Raw genomic sequence first — 25,719 nt, forward strand, 5'->3', positions numbered from 1 at the left:
GCAGGGGAAGTACCGAGGCTAATCAGGAGGCGGAGGGAAGCGGCGGGGAATGTGGGCAAGGGGCTTTACTGTGGTTTCAATGGGAAGGAATGGGCAAGCAAATAGAAGTAAATTTGGAATTGGTTAGTTTGAATAATTCCAGCTGGAGCTGGGGTAAAGGGGCTGTCCCTAGTTGCCTGGTCCCTGGCTCTGGTGGTTAGGGCAGGTGGGTGACGGCCCGGATCATGGGAGCATATAAAACAGGCAGGGGCAAGGGTCAAGGATTGGCTAGTGTGTACATGAAAGGCGCCCTTGTAGCTGCCTATTGTCTCCAGGAATTAGCTCACCCCGAGAGGGGCCGTGCCTCCTGGGTCAGCAGGTGCCCAGATGTCAAAGCATCAAAATATAGAAAATAAAAATCGTGGTTAATACCCTGTCTTTACCACTGCTCCTTCTGTCACCAGCCATGTGAGAGGTACTTACGAAGCACTTCATCGAGTTAAACTGGACTGAATTCCGGTTCTGGATGTGTTGTTAAGAAATCACCCACTTCAGCTTCCAGAGCTACCTTGAAAAAACACTGAATGGAAACTTCCCTACTTTTCAAAATGATGCCTATGCTGTTCTCCGGTCTCTTCGCGACCCATTTTTGCTTGTGTTTTTCAACCGTAAGGATTTTCATTATTTCATCTATGTCCTCAAATTTCTTGTGGTGATAGACCTCTTCAGAACTCCAGGGCTCACATATTTCCCACCCCAATCCAAAAGCTTTGGTCATTTTGTCATTTTTGTGTGTTTTTAGCTGCTTCTCTCTTCTTCCCCCTCCCCCTGAAGGAAAAGCATTGGTGCCAATGAGTCATACACAGAGCACGGGCTTTTTTAGAGCTGAAAGCCCCTTAGAAATCATCTAAACTAGAGTGAGTTGCCTGCAAGAGAGGTGTTCCGCTGGTCAGGCAGGAGAGAAGCAGCTGCAAACAGAAAATCTAGATATATGTCCTCCAAGAGTGGACTCCGTCAGAGCAATACTATAAGATGCTCAACTACTTTTCTCTTTTAATCTCAAGACTCCCATTGATTTCCCTTATTTGTCCAGATCTGGTTCTCCATGGGAACCGTGCATGTGGGATCTGTTTGAATATATAAATTTATTCTGAAAACATTTACGAAGTGCTTGTGAGAAGCCAGGCATTGAACTTGGTCTCGGGCATGCAAAGAAATTGCTTTCCTGTCAAGGCGCTTTTTGTACCCTCAAGGAAAATGAAAGTAAGTAGAGAGTAAAGACACCAAAATGCTGTAGATTCTGCAATGGGAGTCTTTATCAGCATAGTGGGGACCTAAAACAGGAAGCAGAAATTTCCTTCCTGCCTATTTTTCTGATCTGGAGAACAAAATAGGGGACTTTGTAGAGGGTCTCTGTATACCTTTGCTGTATCCTCATATTTATCTTCTAATGTCTGATGTCTCCAGAGACTCAGTTGAGAAACTTGTTATAACACCAGATTTCTTGCCTTTACTATGGTGACTATATTAATTTTCCTGCAGGAGGGAGTGGCGTTGACAAAAAGTCTCTTCATGGAGGATCTCTTTCTACTTTCTACTTCTCTATGGCCCTGCTTCTGGCATACTGTGGACCTACTGAATAGAAGTATGGGCTTTTGTGTATCAGAAGATTTAAAAGTATGAAAGTATTTGACATAGAATATTTTATTTCATAGGAGTGTATGCGAATCCATAATTATAAACCACCTAAGATGAGACAATGGCATTAGCTAAAATATTCTGAAATTGAAATTTAAGTTTGTTTTTTCTTGGGTGGTGGTACTAGTGGGAAAATAATGCCCAGAGAGAATCACCTGTTATGATAAGTAAAAGCCATGGTTAATACAAAGAGCAGAATGTGGAAAATCTGAGGTAGGCTAGACTGACTCTCCAACCTATGTGGATGATCTGAGAGATTGATCTTAAACCCCATGTTTCCCACTGGAAATGTCCATGTCATGGCTCTACCCAGTAAGAGGTTCTGGGAAACTGTTCCAACATGGCGCAACCCAGACACTTGCTGTCTGTCAACCACCACTTCCTTCCCTTTCCCTCCACATCTTCTCTCTTCACCGTTCCTCTCCTTCTCACCTTGTTTCAGGCAGTGGGACTAGGAGGTAGGAAAAAGAGCAACAGAACCACTTATTAAAGAACCAAGCCACAAACCTTTGCCTCTGTTTACCTTTTTGTTTTCTGATTCTGTCAAGGTAAGATCATCTGCTGTAAAAATAGAAATTTAGAGAAGCATTTACAAAGTCCTTCCAAGAGTAAACAGAAATAGCCACCTTCTCTCAGCTGCTACTCAACTAGGCTGTGACATTAGGTAAAATTTGTGCACAGCACCTCAACTCCCTTGATGGTATTTAGATTTGTTTCCACTTGAGAAGCAGTTATTTCTCTTTTTCAATTTGCTTTGCCTTTACTGGTGAGGAGTTTGTCAGAAGCCAAACTCCAAAGATTGTGTTGTTGTGTTTTTTTATATTTGGAGGGAAAGACCACCTGAGTAAAGTCAGTTATTTTAAAACTTAAAATACCACTATACCATAGCCATCGCTATTTTGCCAGATAAGCTATAATCATATATTTAGGCTGTATGCATTTTCTATGTCTAGCATAATGACCTCCTAAAATTAAAGATATAAGTTAGCCCTCATCAGAGAAACACCACCATAGTACAGCTTCCCAAGTTGGCATAGTGAAGTGTTGATAGTAGACTCTAGAAGGGACAGACGGTCCCTGAAGAATAAGCAAAGTATTGAATGGAGAATAGAAACCCAATCCACTCAGCAGGTGCTCTGTGCTGATCTGACTTTAGCAAGAACAATGACAAAAAGAACAACAGCAAGCAACCTGCTGGGCACTTACTCTATTTTATATGTTTTAGGTGTATTATCTCACTTTTTACTTCAAAAGATCATTTTGAGGGATACCCCTTAATACCTCCATTGTGCATATGAGAAAAATTTTAAACGTTAAATGAATTGCCCAGCTAGTAAGTGATAGAGCAGGGATTCAAACCCAGTCTTAATCCACATCCTAATAGTTTGTATTTGATCCTTAGAACATCCAATAGGGTGCTGGCTACCTAAGAAATAATTAAAAATATATTGATCCATTTTGGGGTAAGTTAGCCATGTAGTACAGGCAGAAAGCAGGGGAAAAAATGACCCAAGGGGATCACCAACCACTCCATCTTTATTTTTTTCCTTTAGCCTAAACATTTTCCACATTATGACTTCATGCAACATATACTGAGCATCTGGTATGTGCCCGGTACTGTGCTGGGAGGAACCCAGAAATAATTAAGACACAAATCCTGCATTTAAGTGGTGTGTAGCTCAATAAGAGACTTCCGAAGGCAAACAGATAATTTTTAAGCAATACAACATGGCAGTTGGAGTGGTGCTAGCAGACCACGGAGGAGCTGGACAGGACCAGCTTCCAAGAGGAGGGGACTTCTGGGCAGAGATGGGAAGATGAGCAGCAAGAGGAAGCGAGAGGACAGGTGACATCTTACTAGATTGAAGGATCGATGTGAGCCCAGATGGGACAAAGAGATGCTGGAGATTTCCAGCAGTTCATTATTGCTGAGTGAAATGTATGATGTTGGCAGCGCCCGTGATCTCGGACAGGGAGGCAAGGGCCAAAGTGAAGAGAAGTTCCGGAGACACAGGAGAAGGAGGGAGATAGATGGAAGACATAGTACAGACGGGGTAAGGCAAAGAAGAGCCAGGAATGACTGTTCTATTACTGTCTGCCGACATAATCACAACTAAAAGTGCAGTTCATGTCTGTGAGTTCTCTTTGTTTCTCCCGGAATTTCTCCTGTTTTCTGTTAAAACAAATGCAAACTAGCACCTTTACAATTTTTGTAGGTAGTTCATGACAAATGTTATGATCCATCACAGCCAGCAGATGGCACTAAGTATACATAAAATGAACATTTCTGCACACTAACTTTAGTGGGTCTTTCATATTTATTAAAAAAATTAATCCAGTTTTTATAATATAGTAAACCATTTTGATAAGTATGGGGAATAAACAAGTCTATATTTCAGATTAAGATAGTTTTGCTTTTCACAGTATCATGAAGAGAGTCTCGCAAAGCCCAGCTCTTCATTTAAAATAACTGGACTTGGCTAGATTACTTTTCTGACCAAATTTCAGCATTTAACTCTTCATATAACTGCACAGTGTGGACGTACTGTGTCTTAATGGTTTGAACGCCTGGACTCTACCTTTCTCCAAGGACTTTTCTCTGTTTGGGGAACCCTGAAATTTGATGAAGGTCCAGAGCTGTGAGAAAAGATGGGCACCACATAGGCATCCGGTCCCTTCTCTCGACAGTCGCTCTTGTGGGATAGACTCCTAGGGATTACCCTGGGAACCCCCCCCAGCAAGGTTCTAAAAAGAGAGGCATTTTCTTGGTGGCACCATCTCCGAGTGGTCGGGAAAATTCGTGGGGAGCTAGCATGGGTGAAGGAGTGAAAGGTTTCCTGTGGTCAGTAAGGTTCTCTGTAAGCCCCCCACACACAGGGAAGGGCAGAATCTCTCAGACACCCCGCCAGACTGAAACAGAAGTCCAAACTTGCTCTGCCTAGGATTTGGGCTGGCAATCTGCCTAGATTAGCCAGGTTCTCCAGGAAACAGAAGCTGAGACGGAGAAAGAAGGGTAAGAGGCTTGATGGAAGGGGTTATATGACCATGAGAGGAAGTGGGACTGGGTGGGGAAGCCTGCGGGCTGCGAGGTGCATCCCATGCCCAGGAAAGGGGGAGCAAGGGAGACCACGTCTTGGCTGACTCAGTGAGGAGCTTCAGAGAAAAGGTTGCCTGTTTGACTCAGAGTCCAGCACTGGGCAGCAATGGCCAGGCCCTCGTACCCACCATGCTGTCATGGGCCGGGACTGCCCAGAAGAGTGGGGCCTCTGCTTGCCCACCAGGCCAGAAGCTGCAGGTGCTCGGATTAGAGGCCGTCGGCGAACTGTACTCCTGCAACTGAAAAGTAAGTTCCTCCCTGGAGGAATATGCTAAGGGTGGCGTGCCTTTGTGGCTGCCACGTAATACTAGTCTAAAAAAAGTTATTCTTGATAAGACCCCCTTTGTATTCCTGAGGTCTCTCGGATGAAGCTGTGTGAACAAGTTTTTTTTTTTTTCCCCCAATAACTGAGGTGCTATTTTTGTATAGATGTCAGTTTCTACGCCCTTGGGTCATGGTTCAATTCAGGATATTCCATGAAGGGGCTTTGCAGCTTCATTTGAGTAATCTCAGTATCTATCATTGAGTTAGCTGTAGGTGTTCTGTGGAATTTTTAAAATAAGGGCCATTGTCTATATGTGTTCAAAGGATACAAATGAATTTCAATCTCAGCCGAGCTTAGTAAGAGAGTCAGTATCTGCAGAAGCTCCTCTAACACAATTCAAAGCCAAATAAAAATGATCTTGTTATTTGCTCTTTTGGATGACTAATACCTTTCCGAGCCTCCTTTTGTTAACGTCCAATTCAAGGTGGACTCCATGTCTTTAGGTGTATTAAAATGGATCCCATGTATAATACTTTATAACGCACTTCCGCGTGGAGTATCTTGTTGGATTGTCACGAGTCTGTGAGGAAGGTATGACAGTTTACAAAGAAATGGAGCCCCAGAGTCGCCAGACTGCAGAGTAAGGGCGGGGGTACCGTCTGCCCACAGCAGAGGCGTATCTTCCTTTAAACCCTGCTACTTGCCTGACCTGCCGGTCTCTCTCTCCTGTTTACAGGAGGTACTTCAACGTGCCCGTGCTTTCACTGAACCAAAATGCACGTCCTGGACCGAGCCACCGGCCTCAGTGGTTCTGGGCTGTTGCGCATGCTGCTACCCCCTACCTGGAAAGGTGCTTCCCCCCTCCCCTATCCCGTTTAGTTGGTTACTTCCTACCTTCAAGATACAGATCAAGCAGCACCTGTAGGAGAAAAGTCTTCTGTGAAGTGACGTGGTCTGCTCAAGTGGCCCTTCTGTCGTGCCAGGGTGTCGGTCACAGGTGGTTATCACCCACTAGCATCTAAGCTCTTTGAAGCCAGAGAATCCCATTACAGTGCACGTGGACAGCCTCGCACACTGCATCTATACCGTAGGCGGGGTACCAAAACTGAACGCTGGATTAGACCTCATTTCAAAGAAAAGCAATGTCTCCTGTTCAATATTGCTGAAACCCAGGCTAGAAGTTTTTCTCTTTTGGAAAAAAACATCTCTTTATGGATGTGTTAGTAAGTAGGTACATTTTGTATTTTTTCTAATTTTGGTAGTTAACTACCAGAAGAGATGAGAAAATAATTTAACACAATTCAAGAGAAACAGGGAGCGTAATTTGAGGTCCTAATCAACATATTAAAGTTGGATAATAAAAATCTTGACATTTAAAAAAAATAAAAACAAATTCAATTTGTAATTTTCCTGTATATTATAGAACATGGGTGTTTGTTTAATAGACATAGGCCATCAAATATACTGTGCTGGGTTGCAAAAACAGAGTTCTCATCCTATGGAGGCTATTTTAAGGCCACGACAAAGCCATTATATTGCTCATCTTGACAACAAAAAAGAATTATGAATTGTAATACAGTTTCTATGAATGATGACTTTCTTCAAAGTCCAATGAACCATAACAAGGCAATTTTTAAAAGCTGTACTAGAAAATCATATTTTCTTTTCACTACTATTCAGGATTTTCCAACTTTCCCTTAATGCACGTGAATTACTTTCATAGAAAAAATTTTAAAATAATCAAATTTCTATCAAAATTTCTATTAAGTTTGTGCTATTCAATAAAGGCACGGTCACATCATCTGCTATTTCAAGAAACTAATAAAGCACACGAGTGGAAGCTCAATGAAATCTACAGTCTGACAATTTGTTTGGCTAGCTAGACCTCAGTCATCAGAACAACTCCTGATGCTTGTTTAAGCACACGAGGGCTACTGAAAGAGAACCTGACGCTTAAGAACCACTGATGTGATATCAGAGCCCTACTTTGAAGGGTGTAAAATATATTAAACATTATAAAGTATATGTAGATCTTAAAGAACTATAAAATGAACACTTACGTACTTAACACCCAGTCAAAACTAGAACAGGATTGTTGGAAGCACCCAGGGTCCCTCCTAGATTGCGTTCTCTCCTAGAAGTGATCACCAGCCTACGCTCTGCATTAATCATGCCTGTGTTTTTATTGTTTTGCCACACATCGATCTCCTAACAATATTGTGTTCTTTGCTTTTAGGCTATATATAAGTGGCATACATATTTACACACATGCCCCACCCTTGATAACTTAGTTTTTTGTTCTTAACATTATTATATTTGAGATTCAGTCCTCCTGATACATGAATAGATCATTTTCACTCCTGTACAATATTCCATTTTATTTGATCTATTGGTGGCCCTTTAGACTATTTTCAGCTTTTTTTCTCTCCAGGTACAAATAATGCTTCCATAAATATTCTTTTGTAAAGATTTAAAAATTTTACTTATTTGAGAGAGGGAGAGAAGGAGCATGAACGGTGGGGAGGAGCAGAGGGAGAGGGACAAGCAGACTTTGTGCTGAGCGTGGAGCCCAGCACGGGGCTTGATCCAACAACCCTGAGATCATGACCTGAGCCAAAATCAAGAGTTGGATGCTTAATCAACTGAGCCACCCAGGTGCCCCGTTTCCATAAATATTCTTGTAATTGTTTTCCCTTGCATATTTGTACAAGCATTTCTTTAGGGTAAAATTGTTGGTTGCAGGGACTACATACTTTTAAATTTTATTAGGTAATAACAAATTATTTTCCAAGACAGCTATACCAATTTGTCCTCCAACTACAATTTCATGAGATTTCTTGTTGCTCCCTGCTCTCACCAATTACTATCAGACTTGTACATTTTGGGGGCGCCTGGGTGGCTCAGTTGGTTAAGCGACTGCCTTCGGCTCAGATCATGATCCTGGAGTCCCAGGATCGAGTCCCGCATCGGGCTCCCTACTCAGCAGGGAGTCTGCTTCTCCCTCTGACCCTCCCCAATCTCATGCTCTCTCTATTTCATTCTCTCAAATAATAAATAAAATCTTAAAAAAAAAAAAAGACTTGTACATTTTGTCATGTGGTTTTAATTTGCATTTCCCCATTTTCTTCTAAAAGTTTTAAAGTCCTGGCTTTCTAAGTTCTTGACCCATCTAAATTTTATTTTTATGCATGAAGTTATATACTTACCTATTCTTTTCAGATTTCCCTTTTGTTTCTCATGGTTAAAAAAAGAATTTTCAAAAAGAGATTTTTTCTTCCCATTATCTCTAACCCTACCTCTTTTGAGAATACTCAATGGATTTATCAAAGAATATGAACAGAGCTACAGAGAATATACTTTCTAAAGATCAAGAATATAGGGAGTTATTACTGGACATAAAACTCCACTAGTTCACATGAGGCCAAAAACTGTTGAAAATTTACTAATCCTGCTTTCTATGTCCTATAAAGAGAAACCCAGGTTAGAGTAATAATGGTTTAAGAAATTTCATACATAAACATAACTTAAAAAGTTGACAGTATCCAACCATGAAATTATGATCACTGAATCTTTAAAACAGGTGAGGCACTGAGATTTTGAAACTTGGTATTTAATATTAAATATGACATATTGAATATGGTACAAATTATAAACTATTTTAGACAGCTGAAGCATAATCTCCAGCCTACAGAGTAGTAAGAGTATACTAACTCACATGGCATCTTCATCAACATTACTAAGCACTCAATGATGAGACAGACTCACTAAAAATCAGTATCTGTAACACAGACAATCTCAGTGCTGGGCTAGGCCCACATAAAAGTGGATGAACGTAGGGGCGCCTGGGTGGCTCAGTCGTTAAGCGTCTGCCTTTGGCTCAGGTCATGGTCCCAGGGTCCTGGGATCAAGCCCCACATCGGGCTCCCTGCTCAGCGGGAAGCCTGCTTCTCTCTCTCCCACTCCCCCTGATTGTGTTCCCTCTCTCGCTGTGTCTCTGTCAAATAAATAAATAAAATCTTTAAAAAAAAAAAAAAAGTGGATGAACGTAAAGAGGCAATAGACAAAAGGAAATGCAGTCTTTTAACAAACATGAATAGGTACCCAACCTCAGAAGCCATGGAACAAATGTAAATTAAAATAATAATGAATAACTCTGAGTGTCACAAATTGGCAAGAAATAATTTTAATAAGCCTGACCAATGTCAGTGAGGGTGTTGTGAAATGAGCATTGTCATACATTGACTTCGGGTGGTGTATATAATCCTTTTGCAAAGGTAATTTGAGGCAACCTGCATTGTAGGCTTTAAGGGTATGCACATTTTTTTAATGAAATTTAACTTTATGGAACCGATCCTAAGGAAATAATCTGAAAATCAGAAAATCTTACCGCACTAAGGTATTCATCATAGTGTTGTTCCACATACACATACATGCAGTAGCAGAAATGGAAATAGCTCAGCAGTGGTTTAGATACATCATCTCTGGCCACACACACACGAGGGGCTATTAGGTAGCCATTAAAAATAGTCTCTGTAAAACATTTCCATATCTGCTGTCTGTATAAAGAACAAAACCTAAAACTGTTTAAATTATGTTAAAACAAGCAAAATATGCCTACAAGTTGGAAGAAAACAGTAAGACAGTAACTGTGCTTGTTTGAATATTTTTCCTTCTTTCAAATTTTTTTCAAAACAAAAATTCCATGACTTCGTATTGCTTGTATAATAGACACATACCAAATGAAATATAATTTTATTATTAAAATCAACATGAGAGGCGCTGGGTGGCTCAGCTGGTTAAATGTCTGCCTTCAGCTCAGGTCATGATCTCAGGGTCCTGGGATCGAGCCCCGCCTCGGGCTCCCTGCCTAGTGGGGGTCTGCTTCTCTCTCTCCCTCTGCCCCTCCCCTCCCCCACTCATGTTCTCTCTCTCAAATACAATTTTTTTAAGAAATTAAAATTTACATGAAAACTACTCAATGTTTTTTGATGTGGTGTCTATTAGCAGCAAAAGAGTAGAAGACACGTATCATTCACTGAAGCTGTACATCAGCTTCTGACAAGCAGAAGATGGGGGGATTGTTGTAGCTTGTGTGTAACTCACCTCTAGCTATAGTTTCAAATAGATGTGCATAAATATGATCATAGGAAACTAAGGAAAACACTTCATTGCACTGAGGAAAATCTACCCATCACCCAACCCACAGTGTTCACTCATAGTCTTCACATTTCAAAAAAATAAACAATAAAATAAATGCAGGGAAGAAGCCAATAGCATTATTTGTACAAAAGCAAGCTGTAGCCCAGTATTCCTATTTATTGACACAGAATAAAGGTAGAACTGTTTGAAATTCTGAGATGAAATAACCTACCATGTAACTTGATATTACTAAACTGGTTATTTAGCGGGCAGGGAGAATGAGCATATGGAACTAACGTTTGTTGAGTGAATATCTACATGTGCCGAACACTTTAGCACACTATCTTACTAATCCTCATCATGACACTGCCAAGAAGGTAGTGTGACTTCTAATTTCCAGGTGAAGAGACTGAAGCTCACAGTCATGCAACATGACCAAGCTTAATTAGCACAGTGCCTGGCATACAGTAAGTACTCAATAAATATCTTTTGAATGGATGGTAGATAATACACCCAGTAAATAGAAGTGCCAGGATTTAAAATTAGACCCATCTGGTTACAAAGCCCACACTATTTCCATCACAGTATACTGCCTTCTGTGTAAGATGATGCAGAATTGTTTTTAAATGGCTAAGAAAGATCATTGCCAATGTAAACACAGTTAATAATTAATTCAGGGACCTGTGATTTCTACCTTCATATCAGAATTATTTCAATGTCAAAATGTATGCTTCGGAAAGGATGAGAAAAGATAGAAAATACACAGAGGATCTTCAAGGGCTTTTTTAATTTTCAAATATACATAGTACATGAAAGTAACACAATCCATATTAATACATTTTATCTGTATGGAATACTTAACTAGTTAATACCATTCTTCCCTTTTTGTTGTTGAATTCTACCAACTTCTTCAAAAACTATTTTTTATGACAACACCATCGAAAATGTGTTAATTTTATGAATGTTGGGTTTTATATATCTTTTTTCCTTCTTTGCCCCACATACCAAAACAAATTATTTGAAAATGTTAAAATAAGTAAAACATGGCATGCTTTCTTAGCTGCTTTGCATCCTGTTAAAATATTTTACAACTATAAAAGTTGAAAATAATTTTATTGGTTTTCCTATATATAAATCCACATAAGTACACTTTTATAAAATACTTTATTAGCTAATACAGCTCTTCTTTTAAAAAAAATTCTACCAACTTTTTAAAAATATTTCCTATGAAAACATCATCCAGAATGTTTTAGTTTATATGAATGTTAGATGTTAAGTCTCCTTTCCTTCTTTGCCCCATACCTAGGCCCAAACAAATTATTTGAAAATACTGATAAAATGGGGCATGCTTTCTTAGAAGTTTTGTATCCTGTATTAAAATATTTTACAATCATAAAAGTTGAAAAATAATTTTATTGGTTTTCTTGAATATAATCTCCTACCTACTATACATGAACTAACCTATAGAATTAAGTCATTTTGTTTTCCCAAATGTGGAGGGTCAAGAACATAAGGGAATTACAAAAACTCCGAGATGATTAATTTAAAGTAGATAGATATTAAAATACTCAGATGTAGCATATTCACTGTCTCTCAAGCAGAGAAAGAGTGTTTATCTTTGCATTTGGCAACATCTTCAAGATAACTATTTCCCACTTTCAAAGCATTATTGTTGCATAGATTTTATACTGGAGGAGGAGATTTATAAAACATCAATTTCCTCATCCAAAACCAAAGATAAATGAGGATTCAGAAATATGTTATTATGAAAGATGATGATCAGAAAGATGGTAATCAGAAAGAAAGACTATGTCCAATGAGCTATAGGGCTATCAAGATGAAAAATGCCTTTGCTTCATTCAGGATCTAGGATCTAAAAATCTCATATGATAAATTTAGCTGGATTTTCTTTGCTGATTATGTTTTAACCCCCAAATTTGGTCATGTACCATAGCAATTTTTATTTTACCTGGATGTTAAAAGAAAATCCACTGGATTACAAAGACAGGTTAATAACCTGTTGAACTTTGGTTGGGAATTAATCAATAGAAAATACTTATCTGGTTGAGTAAATAAGTTTCAAGAGATTCAAAACATTACAAAATAAGTTGTTTTTGAAAATATTTAACTTGAAATGATAAAAAAATATTAAAAGCTATTGAAGATCTTTCCCGAGGGCTAATAAAAGCAAAAACAACCTTAAGAGACACATGGTTACACACAAATTTCCTCACAGAGGTATAGAAGTTGTGATTAGCATCAGGATTTTAAGGAAGTGTCATTTCAGAAACTGCATTAGTCTATTCTAAGTGGTTTAAAGAGTTTGAGCTGGTACATGCTGGTACTAGAGAAAATCTGAAGCACCTAGTTGAATACAAAAGGACTTATGTAATACCTTTCATTTATTGAATTTCATTGTTCTTTTACATATATTTTTTCTTTAGAACTTTTAAGATGGACATTTGGTTTATGCAGTATGAAATGATTTAATCATTTAAAGAACAAGCTTAATAAGGCTGACATTCAATGGAAAACAATGAAATAATTTACCTTTTAATAATCAGAATAACTTGAAATAATTTTTATTATCTTCTTTTTAAGGGTCCCTTATTAAAGCTTGTGATTTTTATTAACGTAAATAAGGCAAAGTGATTGCTTTCTACACACAGTGTGATGGGTTGTCTTGTTTTCAGTTAACCTTTAGTACTCTGTACATACTATTTTGAAATACTGTGGTGAAGTAAGGCCTCCCGTCCTTGAGCAAGATGCTACATAAGGGAGGATTAGCTGTATTGGAAGGGTCTTCCACATCCCAAATTTCCAGCATACTGCAACCAGGCCTAAAAAAAAAAAGGCACATATATATCCATATTAAAAATGCATTCATATACGGGGAGAATACATAAAGTAGCTCTAAGATTTTTCGAGACTATTTTTTTAAAAGATTTTATTTGAGAGAGAGACAGAGACAGAGATAACAAGAGAGAGGCATGAGTGAGGAGGAGAGGGAGAAGCAGGCTCCCCAATGAGCAGGGAGCCGGATGCGGGGCTCCATCCCAGGACCCAGAGATCATGACCTGAGCTGAAGGCAGATGCTTAACTGACTGGACCACCCAGGCGCCCTGAGACTAATTTAATTAATAAAGATTTTAAAGCATCATTTCAAAAAATGTAAGTTCAACACTTAAGGATAAAAATGAAATTAAGTATATGTTGCATTTTCATGTTCCACTTAACTAAATAACCAATATATTATTAAACTTAACAGTAAAGGTCCAATATACATTCAGAAATACATATTTAAAAATTTATTTTCAAAATGAAATATAAATAAATATATTTTCTAGGTGGTATCACCATCCAAACATAAGGCCCATGAGTAGTAGGAGACAAATTGAAGGAAAGCTAATCTAATTCCTGATGAATTTCATATTTTGGGGCTTCACCTAACTTAGATTAGCATGAAAACATATAGTCCAAGGCAAGGAAGGAAAGCTCTTGTTTGCCAGATTTGTTCTCCTCCACCCTTTCCTATTTTGGGTGGCTCTATGATTGGACTGACTGGGATACTAGTTCTCACTAGGGAATATCCTTGCATTAGAGGCAGTAAAGGGAAGAAGTCAGGCAAAATTGGCTATTATTTTTAACAGCTATATTGAGGAATCATTTATGTACAATAAAATGCACCCATTTATAAAAAAAAAATGCACCCATTTATGAGTAAAGTTTGATAAATACAGGGAAATGTCTATGTGAGTGTGAGTGTGTGAGTACCACCATAATCGTAATACAGAAAATTCCCAGCACTGAAACAAGTTCCCTTGAGCCCTTCTGCAGTTGGTCCCCTCGCTCCAACTTAGCCCAGGCAAACACTCATCTTTCTGCAATATAGTTTTGCCTTATCTAGAATATTCCAGATGTTTATATTCACTGCAGCTTTCATATGTTACTCACATGATAACAATATCATCCCTTTTCCTTCAATCTATACATGTATTTGTATTTAAAATGCACATCTCACAGGCGACACATAGTTGGATTTTGCTTTTGTATTCAGTCTACCAATCTTTGCCTTTTGATTGGAGTGTTTTGTCCCTATTCACATTTTTTATTACTGATACTGTTTGACTTAGGCTTTTTTCCCTTTTTTCTGTTTGTTTCCTCTCTTTTTTGATTGTGTTTCTCTTTCTTGACTTCTTTTATGTCAAGCAAAAAGTTTTACTACATCATCTATTTCATTTATTGGCTTATGCATTCTTTTTTTTTTTTTTTTTTTGCCTTTTTTTGTGTTGCTCTAGATATTAAAACAGGCATCTTCAATGTACCACAATTTACTTAACATTGAACTCGGATTATTTCTAGACAGTCATACATTCTATTTTCATTTATTCCCCTTGCTTGTGCTATTGCTGTCTCATATATATGACTTATAAACTCAAAAATATAATGTATCATCTTTGCTTTAACTAGTCACAGGATTTTAAAAGATTTTCAGAGAGTAAATATATATATACATATAGTGATTAATATTTATCCACATTTTTACCATTTCCAGTGCATTTTAGTCTATCCTGTATTATCTGAATTTTGAATTATCATTTCAATGTCAGTTGACTTCTATTATTTATGAAAAGAAGTCAGATGTTTATCATATCATTCTTCTCTTGCTTTTTTCAAGATTTTCTCTTTTCTCCTTGTTTTTCACCAGTTTGACTATGATGTACCGTGGTGCAGATTTCCTTGGGTTAACCTAGCTGCGTTTGTTAAGCTTAACTGGATCTTTAAGTTAATGGCTTTCAGCGAACAAGAAATTTTTGGCCAACATTTCTTCAGGTATTTTTTTTCTGCCATTTTTCTCTTCTTTCATTCTTTCTGTTACTATATTACCCATGTGTTGAACTACTTAATAACACACAGTTCTCTGGCTTTTGCTGTTCTTCAATCTTTTTGATCCCTGTTCTTTGGATTGGTTGCTTTTTCTTGATTTACCTTCAAGTCATTGATTTTTTTCTGTTGTCATATCAAATCTCTTGAGAACTTTTAAAGAATTTTCCTTCATTTATTATTCTTTTCAGTTCTAGAATTCCCATTTTTTCCAGGGAGGATGCTTTGATTTCACTGTTGAGAATCAAATCTTGTCCCTTATTGATACCATGTCTTCCTTTAGTTCTTTGAACATATTTTCCTTAATTCCTTGAATATAATCATAACAGCAGCTCTGCAGTCTTTCCCTGCTCAATCCTACATCTCAACCTATTTGAATCAGTTTCTACTAACTTTTTTCTTGAGTATTGGTCAGACCGTCCCATTTTTTTGCAGGTCTGGTGATTTTGGGTTGGAAACTAAACACTGGAGAAAATACCTGGCAGTGAGTCTGGAATCTATTTTGTTCTTCTGATGACTGTTACTTTCTTGTTTCTGTTCTGGTAGATAATTAACTTGTCTGGATCTCCTGTCTTGTGCAGCAGCTATCTCTGCTCCGTTTTTTCAGATTCCAGCTACTTCTTTCTTTTAGCCCTGGGATTTTCCTTGTGTTTTTATCAGCCAAGGATTTGGGCAGAGTTATATTTGGAAATCCATCTTCTCCGTATTTCCCTTGCTTTGGGGGTTTTCCCCAGAATGTGTAGTTGCTTTGTTATCCCTTATTTCTGCCCTGACACCTTGAACCAGTGATGACTCTGCTTTCTGCTTCCTAGGGTGTGTGCAAGTTGGGAAATGTACATGGTGAAAAGGACAGGGAATTTGCAAATCTCACCAGGAGTTCTCTTTCAAGGATAGACATTTTGGGGCACCTGGGTGGCTCAGTTGGTTAAGCACCTGACTCTTGGTTTCAGCTCAGGTCATGATCTCAGGGTGGTGAGACAGAACCCTATGTTGGGCTCTGTGCTCAGTGCAGAGTCTGCTTGAGATTCTCTCCCTTCTGCTCCTACCCCTGCTCATGCTCTAAAATACATAAATAAAATCTTTAAAAAAATAAAAATAAAATAAATAAAAAGAATAGATATCTTGCCCTAGTTTCCACCTGCCCTTTTCCCAAGTTCCCAGAGGTTTCCCACAGGCATGTGTAGAATAGGTTTTAGGCAGAATTTATATTCAGATTTTAGATTTTGGTCTTTCTGTAGTGCTCTTGCTTCTAAAATGTCCCCTTCAAATATCCAGCTGCTTTGCTACTCACAGCTCATCTGTCACCATCTGTCCCCTCAAGCCAGTGGGCTGTGATTTTCTGCTATAATAGAAGCAGGGAGGGGATGATTTAGGAAGTGCTCTCAGGCAAGTTCACAAATTCAGAGAAATCCTTCAAGAGCAAATGTTTCTAAGTTTCTCCCTGCTTTTGTGTCACTTTCCAGAGACTTCAAGTGGTTGTTTTTAATACCATTAAACCTAACTTTGGATGCATCCTGTTAATTGAAGTATATGCATATTGGAACTATGTCTTTGCTTTAAGTAGTGCCACGGTAACTCTTAAGACACAGTCCCAATTCACAGTTCCTTGAAGTCTACTTTGTCTTATTAAATTTTAAAATAATGTAATGTACACACACATTCACATGACATTGAGCTCCATGGAACCATGCAAAGCAAAACATAATTTTGACATGCTCAAGTTTCAGCTAATATAGTACCACACAAAGTGAAGAGTGCCTGTGTTTTCATCCAGTTCTTAAAACTGTAATCTCTGGGAGCAACAAGTCAAACTCTTCTTGCCAATACTAACTGAACTCCCTCCAAAACTGTTTCTTATGGGTCCTATGTTCAATTTCTTTGGGCCTTCGACAGACCAGTAACTCTTAAATTCAGTTTGTCCAAACTATAAAATCCAATTAGCACTTTTCATTATTTTCTTTAACATAGCCTTAGGCCGTTAGGTAAGGAGTATGTAATACTTAATAGAACAGAGTTGTGAAGAAAAGTAGAAGAAGCCAATTTTGTAAAAAGAATTGCCTTGAGAGACAATTTGCTATTCCTTCTTTAGAACTTGTTCCTGGTGTCTCAGAAGGCTATTAGTGATAGCTGTAGAATGATTTCCTAAGTCCCAGAATTTTAGAAGACTTCTTCTTTGCATAAATATTTATTTGTATATTTAGAGTAACTTTTTATTAGAGTACAATTACAGAAGTAAAAACACACAGATCTTAGTGTACAGTTCCATGAGTTTTGACAAATGCATATACTCATATAAAAAACATGCCAATCAAGATAGGGAACACTGTCATTAATCTAAGAAAAAAAAGTTCTTGAATCCCTTTCCAGAGGGTATTTCCACCACCACCTCTACCCCCTGGCTCCACCATAGCCAACCACTATTCTGATTTCTGTTCCCATTAGTTTTGCATATTTTGAACTTCATAGAATGGAATCACATAGTATGTACTCTTCTGTGTTTGGCTTCTTTCATTCAGCATGTTTTTGTGATTCATCCTTTCTTCACACATCAGTATTTTGTTCCTTTTTATTGCCTAGCAGCATTCCATTGTATGAATATACTATAATTTGTTTATTCAGTTGGGTTGTTTCCAGTTTGAGATATTATGAACATCCTCTATGGACAGATATTTTTATATCTCTTGTTTAAATTCCACAAGGAGTACAATTGCTGAGTAATAGGGCAAATATATACTTAAATTTTTATAAGAAGCCTCCAAATACTTCTCCAAAGTGGTTGTATCATTTTTACTCCCATTAGCAATGTAAGAGATTTCTAGTTAATCTGCATCCTTGCCAATATCTGGCATTTCAGTTTTTAAGATTTTATCTGTTCTAGAGTATATGTTATAGTATCCCATTGTGGTTTTAATTTGCATATCCCTGGACACTGACAATATTGAGCATCTTTTCATGTATTTACTAGTCATCACATATTTTCTTTCATGAAGGATATCTTCCCAAGTTTTTGTCCATTTTCAATTGTATTGTCAATTTATTATTAATTTGTAAAATTTCCTCATGTAAAATATATATATCTCCTTTATCAGACACGCACTTTACAAACATTTTCTTCCAGTCTGTGGATTCCCTTTTCATTTTCTTAACATCTTTTGAGGAAAAGATTTCAATTTTGATGTGTATGATTTATTGATTTGTTTAATGGTTAGTGTTCTGTGTTCCAAGAAATCTTTTAATTTTAGCTTTTACATTTAGTTCTGTAATCCATGTCGAGTTAATTTTTGTGTATAGTGTAGTATGGGTCATGGTTCACTTTTTCTTCTGTACAGATATCCAGTTAGATCAGCAACATTGTTGAAAACACCTCTTTTTGCACTCAAGTAAAAAAAATATATATTATTTTTTAATTTCCTTTGTGGTTTTTTTCTTTGACCCATAAGTTATCCATAAGTTTACTGCCTAATTTCCAAATATGTATGGATTTACCAGATATTTAGATTTCTAATTATTAATTTTTAATTTAATTCTGTATGACTTCAAATCTTTTAAGCATACTGAAGCTATTTTTATGGCCCAGCATATGTCTTCCCTTGGTGAAAATTCCATGTACCCTTTAAAAAAATGTGTATTCTGCAGAATGTATTTTTCTGTACTGTTCTACAAGAGTAATTAGGTCAGGTTATTTGATACTGTTTGATGTTTCTATCTTTTAATCCTTACACTCTTTTTATCTAATTTTCTCAGTAATAAAAGGAAAGTTAACATTTCCAACTATCATTGAAAATTTGCTTATTTTTTCTTTATATTCTGCACATTTTTACTTTGTGCACTTTGAAGCTCTGTTTAAACACATTTTAGAACTGTTATATATTTTTGATGAATTAATTCTTTTGTCATTATAAAATGTCCATCTTTATTTGTGGTAATATGCCTTGATTTGAAGTCTACTTTGTCTTATTAAATTTTAAAATAATGTACACACACATCAACATTATGATGTTCCTGTTTCTTCTTTTACAAGATGCCATTTCTTCCTAGATATATAATTATTAAAATTATATATTAAATATAGTATTAAAATTATATATTAAATTATAAATTTAATATATAAATTCATAAATAAAATTATAAATTTTATTTATATTTATTTATTTTATATATTTATTTATATATTAAATTATAAATTTAATATATAAATTTATAAATTAAATTATAAATTAAATTAAATATAGTATTAAAATTATATATTAAAATTAGCCACTAGAACTTATGAACCTCACTTTTCCAAAATGTTTTATGATCTAATTCCTAATTATCCATACGAGAAATGAAAATTCTTAATGTTAGACTTAATACAACTAAGAACCTCTTAAGTCAAGGAGTCTAAAAAAAGGCCTCAAGATATCCATTAACCATTTTAGAATTTTGTGATTTTCAGAAATTAAAAATTATACTTAGGAATATTTTACTTAGTATGACTTCTTGAGTTATCTGAAACTTTTCTCATAAATCTTATAACTTCAGTGTTATCCAGTTGTAGTAAAAGAATGCTAATGTTTCACACTGCTGTAAATTCAAATCTGTATTTCATACATCTAATACAAATTATCATAAGAATTTGAAAAAGTATGAAGGAAAGCAACATTATTTAAGATGTTAAATTAAAATGAAAAAATCTGGGAGCTAAAATACACTATAGTTTCTTGAAATTAGATTCTACTTAAATGATATTTACTTTCCTACATGAAATAATTTTAAATAAAATACTAGGATAATATTTTAATGGAATTTATTTAGAATAAAAATTCTTAAAGAATCACAACTATTGTAATAAAGTAAAACAGTTGTTGCTTAAAGATATTCCATATCATATAGCATAGGGCTCATACTCACTTAGTTCTCACAACACACCATGCCTCTTCTAAAATGTAGTAATTCACATGTAACTCCAACAATTTCTCTCTCACTTCTTTTGCAGATTTTCGACTATATGTGGAATAAACTATTTTTGTGCGGGCCCTTTAAATTCAAAACAGAAGTTAAAAATTTTTTTAATAAGTCATAATAGAATGGACTAAAGAAATTTTGCTAGTAAATTAAAATCTCAACACTCACTGGATGGAGCATTCATATATATGACCTCAAGGAGCATGAATTGTTTTGGGGATAGCATAGATTATTTTTGGAGAGAAGTTTCCACCTTCCTACTTATACTTTGCGTATGCTAAAACTTACAGTGGTTTGAATTTTATATGTTATATGTACTGCTTGTTAGTGTTTACCAGAACAGACAGACATAAACTGGTTTAGACTCTAGACCTGGGTAGCAGGATAATAGTTCAGGATATGAATTTGCTTTGCATATGCATAAAATTAATCTGCTCACGGAACACATTCAGATAAAGGTGAACAGAGTGAAAACAGATTTTGGTAGATAATTTCACCTACTGAAATTACCCGAAAAGCATATGAATTGAAGTTGAAATGTAGCAAATCATACATTCAGACAGAGGGCACCTAGTGTAGCAGTCAGGAAGGTTGACAAACAGGATTAGTCACCAAAATATGGTACAGCAGACAAGTTGGTCCTAAATAGGAGTTTTTATGAAATCCTGAATAATTACCATTTATGCACTGGGTATTTCTTTTCTTTAACTTATTTTATTTAAGTTCAATTAGTTAACATATAGTGTATCATTTGTTTCAGACATAGAGTTCAGTTATTCATCCGCTGCATATAACACTCAGTGCTCAGTACATCACGTGCCCTCCTTAATGCCAATCACCCAGTGCCCCCATCCCCCACCCAGCATTGGCCATTTCTTAAAATTTCAAACATATAAGATGTGCAATGTCCAAAACCAGATATAAAACTTTAAATGATTTAAAATTTTACCTCTAATAATAAGCCAAAGATGCATTAACAGGAAAAGATTACCCTGACAATGACTAAAATGATTAAAATAATTTTTAAAGGTATTTAAGGAAAACAAAACTTTCATACCTCAATGAAAACCAGAGTTCTCATAACTAGCTAGCAAAACACACCCTAAATTTTCATAAAAGCATGTAACATAGCTAATGTCATGTACTTTTTCTGTTAGAAAAGGTTAGTTATAGGCTACCAGTAAGATAGAAAATGGTTTCTTAAATCAGGGGGAGGGGCTTGTGGGGTTCAGAGCAGGGGCCGGCAAACTATGGCCCTGGGCCAGATCCATCCCATCTCCTAGTACTAGTACTCAGCAGTTCTACTGGAACAAACAGACATACACAGCTTTGTCATGAATACGTGACATTTGCACTTTGAGAAAAACTGGCTTTTTTTCATTTTTCAGAGGTTTATTAAGCTTCCTTTAGAGTCGAAATGTATAAATTATGATTTCTGGAAGGTTCTTATATATTTTTAAACTTCCAGCATGAATATGAAGATGAGAGTGTGTGTGTGCATATGTAAATTTTTCCCTATTCTTAAGAGTCAATATAAGTTTTAAGCATGTCTGGTTGAAACATTCAATCAGTTGCCAACCTCAAGTCTGCATCCTCATAATGTGGGTGATTCACAATGGGGTGAAGGGTAGACAGCTTGACACTGGCCATCGTAGGCATGGCACCTGCAAACACAGCATCTGAAAAACAAGGATATATTCCTTAGTGACATATTTTAAAGAAAACCAAAGATCATTACTTATCTATAATATTTGAACTCAAATTAAGAAAAATGAAATACATTTAAATAACCACCATTGACATTATTCTTTTTCTTTGTTCAATACTGTCTACTATAACAGCTGACTTTTGTTATCTCTGTGCCAGGAACTGTGTTAAGTAAGTTTACTAGGATTAAACAATTTAATTTGCACAACTTTATGAAGTGGGTTCTATGTTATTCTTACTTTGTAAATAAGGAAACTGAGAGCCAACAAAGGTAAGTGACTTGTCCAAGACTACACACCTAGGTGGCACCAGAGCCCACCCTCAGCCACTTCAGTACAACTTCCTGCCATGTTCAAGCTCAATGTAAAAGACAATACTACAAAAGCACATGTGACCAGAAAGAATTATAAATCTTCATATCTTGTTCTAATAATTTAAAAAGCCAAGAACTGACAGACTGTTACAAAGGGCAAGTCTCATGCTACATCTTTTAAGGTGAAACTGTGAACTGTAGTATCTTGGAAAACAAAAATGTTTACTTACCTTCTGGCACTTCTCTATAATAAATTATTACATAGTTTTGAAGGTCATTATCATTTTTTAAAGATTTTATTTATTTATTCATGAGAGACAGAGAGAGAGAGAGAGAGAAAGAAGCAAGCTCCCAAGGAGCAGGGAGCCCGATGCGGGACTCGATCCCAGGACCCTGGGATCATGACCTGAGCCGAAGGCAGACGCCCAACCATCTGAGCCACCTGGGCGCCCAGGTCACTATCATTTTTAATCAGCATAATAAAATTACGAATAAGAACAAGGCATGTCATTCACATCTACTGTAAATAACTGAATGTTTACTTGCAAATATAAGTATTCTAAATGTAACTTCAAATGAAAATCTTCACATATGACTGAAATTTGAAGATATGTAAGTCAATCAGTGTAGAAACATGTATTTACTATCACAAGGTTCAGTAACTAACGATGGAAAGCTCTTAGGCTAGCGCAGTGGTTCTCGACCAGATGGGATTTTATTTTCTAGGGATATATATGGTCAATTTCTGGAGACATTTTTGATTGGCACACTGTGGGGGAGAGAGGAGCTGTTGGCAACTTGTGGGTTGAGGGAAGGGATGCTGCTAAATATTCTTCAATGCACAGGCCAGTCCCTAAATACCAATAGTGCCAAGGCTGAGAAAATGTGGGTTAGAGGGACCCAAAGCCCAGGGACACAGTTATCAGGAAGAAAGTATGTGGGTCTGTCCAGCAAGAGCAGGACTCACTGAAGAGAAACCATCTATGGCAGAGAGAGGGGGAGAAATACTCTGCACAGTCTTCACTCTTGATGGTGAGATAAATATGAACAAGATGGGGAAAGAATAGGATACTTTGCTATATGTTTACTGAAGTCTCCACATACACTCTACCAAATGTATTAGAAAATGTACATCCTTCTGACTTGACAGGGCCTCACTAATACATGACTTGGTAAGTAGACCATGGGCTGGATTTCAGTTTCCCCTTGTCCTCTCAACTAAACACCCTTATGCAGTACACAAACTATACAACCCTACATGGGGGACCTGAACACAAGCATTAGTCTCACCCATACTACAGAACATCATGCTGCTTTTATTTTTTTTATTAAATTTTTTTTATTTTACTTTTCCGAGAGAGAGAGAGCGCACACAAGTAGGGGCAGGAGCAGAGGGAGAAGCAGACTCCCCGTTGAGCCGGGAGCCCAACGCGGGACTCAGTCCCAGGACCCTGGGATCATGACCTGAGCGGAAGACAGACAGTTAACCAACTGAGCCACCAGACGCCCCCATCATGCTGCTTTTAATAAACATGTGGTAACCACGAGAGAAGTCATAATAGAAGGATGAAGAAGATTTATAAGAAAATCAAAGAAGAGGTGGCTAAAACTGAAGTAGGAGGAGTTTGTGGGAGTTGTCTTAGGATAAGTTGCCAAATGTAGGCCCTCTCTGCCAGGAACCCAAGACAAACACACTGGAACAAAGACAGATGCAAGAAAAGATTCTTAAAGTAGGTACCTCATAAAGTTTGGGAAAAATAACTAACTGGTAAGGGGTAAGGGAGAGTAAAGGGAGCACCTACACCTTGTACTCCTATAGGGAAAAATTCACTAGAGGATTAATTTTAAAATTCTGATTAAACTGGTCTGGCAGCTGTAAGTGATGAGGAACTGTCACTTCTGAAAACATGATATCTGAGTTGAGGCTTATAAAAGTTTACCTTAACAATGGCTAATTAATAAAATGGTGACTATCAAATAAGCAAATGAGGAAATCACCCCAAGGAGTCACAGGATAAATTTAAATAAGCCACAGTGAAGAACTTGTGCCACAGAAAATTACTAAATTTCAAAAATAGGCTTGGACAAGATTATGGATTACTTATAGAAAATACTGTAGAATATACTTATTCTCTGGAAAGATTTTTTAAAAATGAAATAAATATCTCTGCTTAAAGTGGTTTTGGATAAAGATAGGAAGAAAAAAAAGGTAAGCTAAAATGATATTTTGGAGTATTTACAAGTAGAATTTATACTCATCTCTTTGAAATGATTTAGTGAAGAAAATAGAATATCTGAGATTTTAACTTATCTGTGTGCAAATGGTTTTACAGAGTTGGATGAGAGAGTCAGCACTGACTGAAGTGATAGAAAGGGCATTGTTGACCTCCCCATAGTCAAAAGTATCTTCTCCAGTGGTCTGTTCACAGGTGTGAAATTTTGTTATTGAAAATTTGTCATTGTTAGGGTTAAAATACGATAATGATCTCAGCATTACAGTACATTAACTATGAACAATCATTAATTCCTCATGTTAATTAAAATTCTTGACAGTTATCTAGGAGGCATCTTAAGAGGGCACAAAATTGTTTTTTGGAAAGGTTTGACTTGGTGGACACCGCAATTAGCATGCTCAAAATCTGTGAGTGAATAAATGACTGCGTGCGTCTGTTTCTACATGTCTATAAATACCTAGCTAGACATAGAACTAAAGAGCTACATACCTGGTCTGGTATTATATTTGATCCATTGTATCAGTTCTTCCTGAGGCAAATTATTAAATTCTCCTATTATGCTCCATTGATTATGGAGGTTTGCACAACCTTGTATTGACATCACTGTTAGAATGCCAAAGATAACATTCTCAAAGCGAACTCTGCAAAAAATCCATCCAAAGAGCTGAAATGAAAGAAACCATTTATTTTTAATTCTTATATGAAGAGTGCTATAGGGCCAATAATAAACTCTTACCTTGCTACTTAAACCAAGGTGGATTATCATTTGATATTATCAATGCACTAATAATATACAGAACTATGGTCACCTATTGTTTAAAAATAGTACATATTTTGGAATTATAGGGCCTAGTAAAAATGGAACTTTCTTTATCCTCAAAAGACTAAAGGAAGAAGCACACCTCATCCTTCTAGTACTGATTTACTACCAAGGATTAAGATTAGCAAATCACAAAAATGTGAAACATCCTAGAGCTAAATCCTGTAATATCTGGCTTTAATGGACATCTAAAATAACTATGGAAACCCCAGTAGCAATAACACATATATTCCTCTCAGGAAAATGAGCATTATGATATTCTAACACAAGACTCTTTTCATCAAAACTAAGTAAGATGTTTCTAGAAGTACACTGGTCCCCAAATTCTAGCTTCTTTGTCTAGCTCTTTTGTATATCAACGGTAAGAGAATCCCAGAACAGACAACTTTTCCTAGGGGTTCTCTGAGCCAAACAGGACAATACTAGAGCAATTACCCTGCATCTACTCTAGCATTAGAAGAACACTTGAGGATCGTTTTGGTGGGCCAAGAAATTCCTGCCCAGACCTGAACTCCAAAGGCCTATGTCTGTGGATAGAATACTAACATAGGGGAAAGTGTACCTTGTCACTTATCATAAGAGTATCAGTTAAAATCTAGGAATAATTTTCAAAGCTACTGGAAATTGCTTTTATTA

General features: G+C 36.7%; 1 protein-coding gene across 2 annotated transcripts in view; it reads right to left on the reverse strand.

The window, feature by feature from the left end:
- Window positions 1-10,961: 10,961 nt before the first annotated feature.
- DPY19L2 (dpy-19 like 2) overlaps window positions 10,962-25,719 on the reverse strand; it is a 91,278-nt gene continuing 76,520 nt past the window's right edge. For both annotated transcript variants that reach the window (XM_036101048.2, XM_078059453.1), the window contains 4 exons: window positions 24,753-24,927; window positions 21,589-21,688; window positions 19,956-20,081; window positions 10,962-13,018 (listed from right to left, as the gene is read on the reverse strand). In XM_036101048.2, coding sequence (XP_035956941.1) covers window positions 12,868-13,018; window positions 19,956-20,081; window positions 21,589-21,688; window positions 24,753-24,927 — 552 coding nt within the window. In that variant the 3' untranslated portion in view covers window positions 10,962-12,867. The remainder of the gene's footprint in view (window positions 13,019-19,955; window positions 20,082-21,588; window positions 21,689-24,752; window positions 24,928-25,719) is intronic.

Source organism: Halichoerus grypus, chromosome 12, assembly GCF_964656455.1.
Source record: "Halichoerus grypus chromosome 12, mHalGry1.hap1.1, whole genome shotgun sequence".
NCBI classification, from domain to species: domain Eukaryota; kingdom Metazoa; phylum Chordata; class Mammalia; order Carnivora; family Phocidae; genus Halichoerus; species Halichoerus grypus.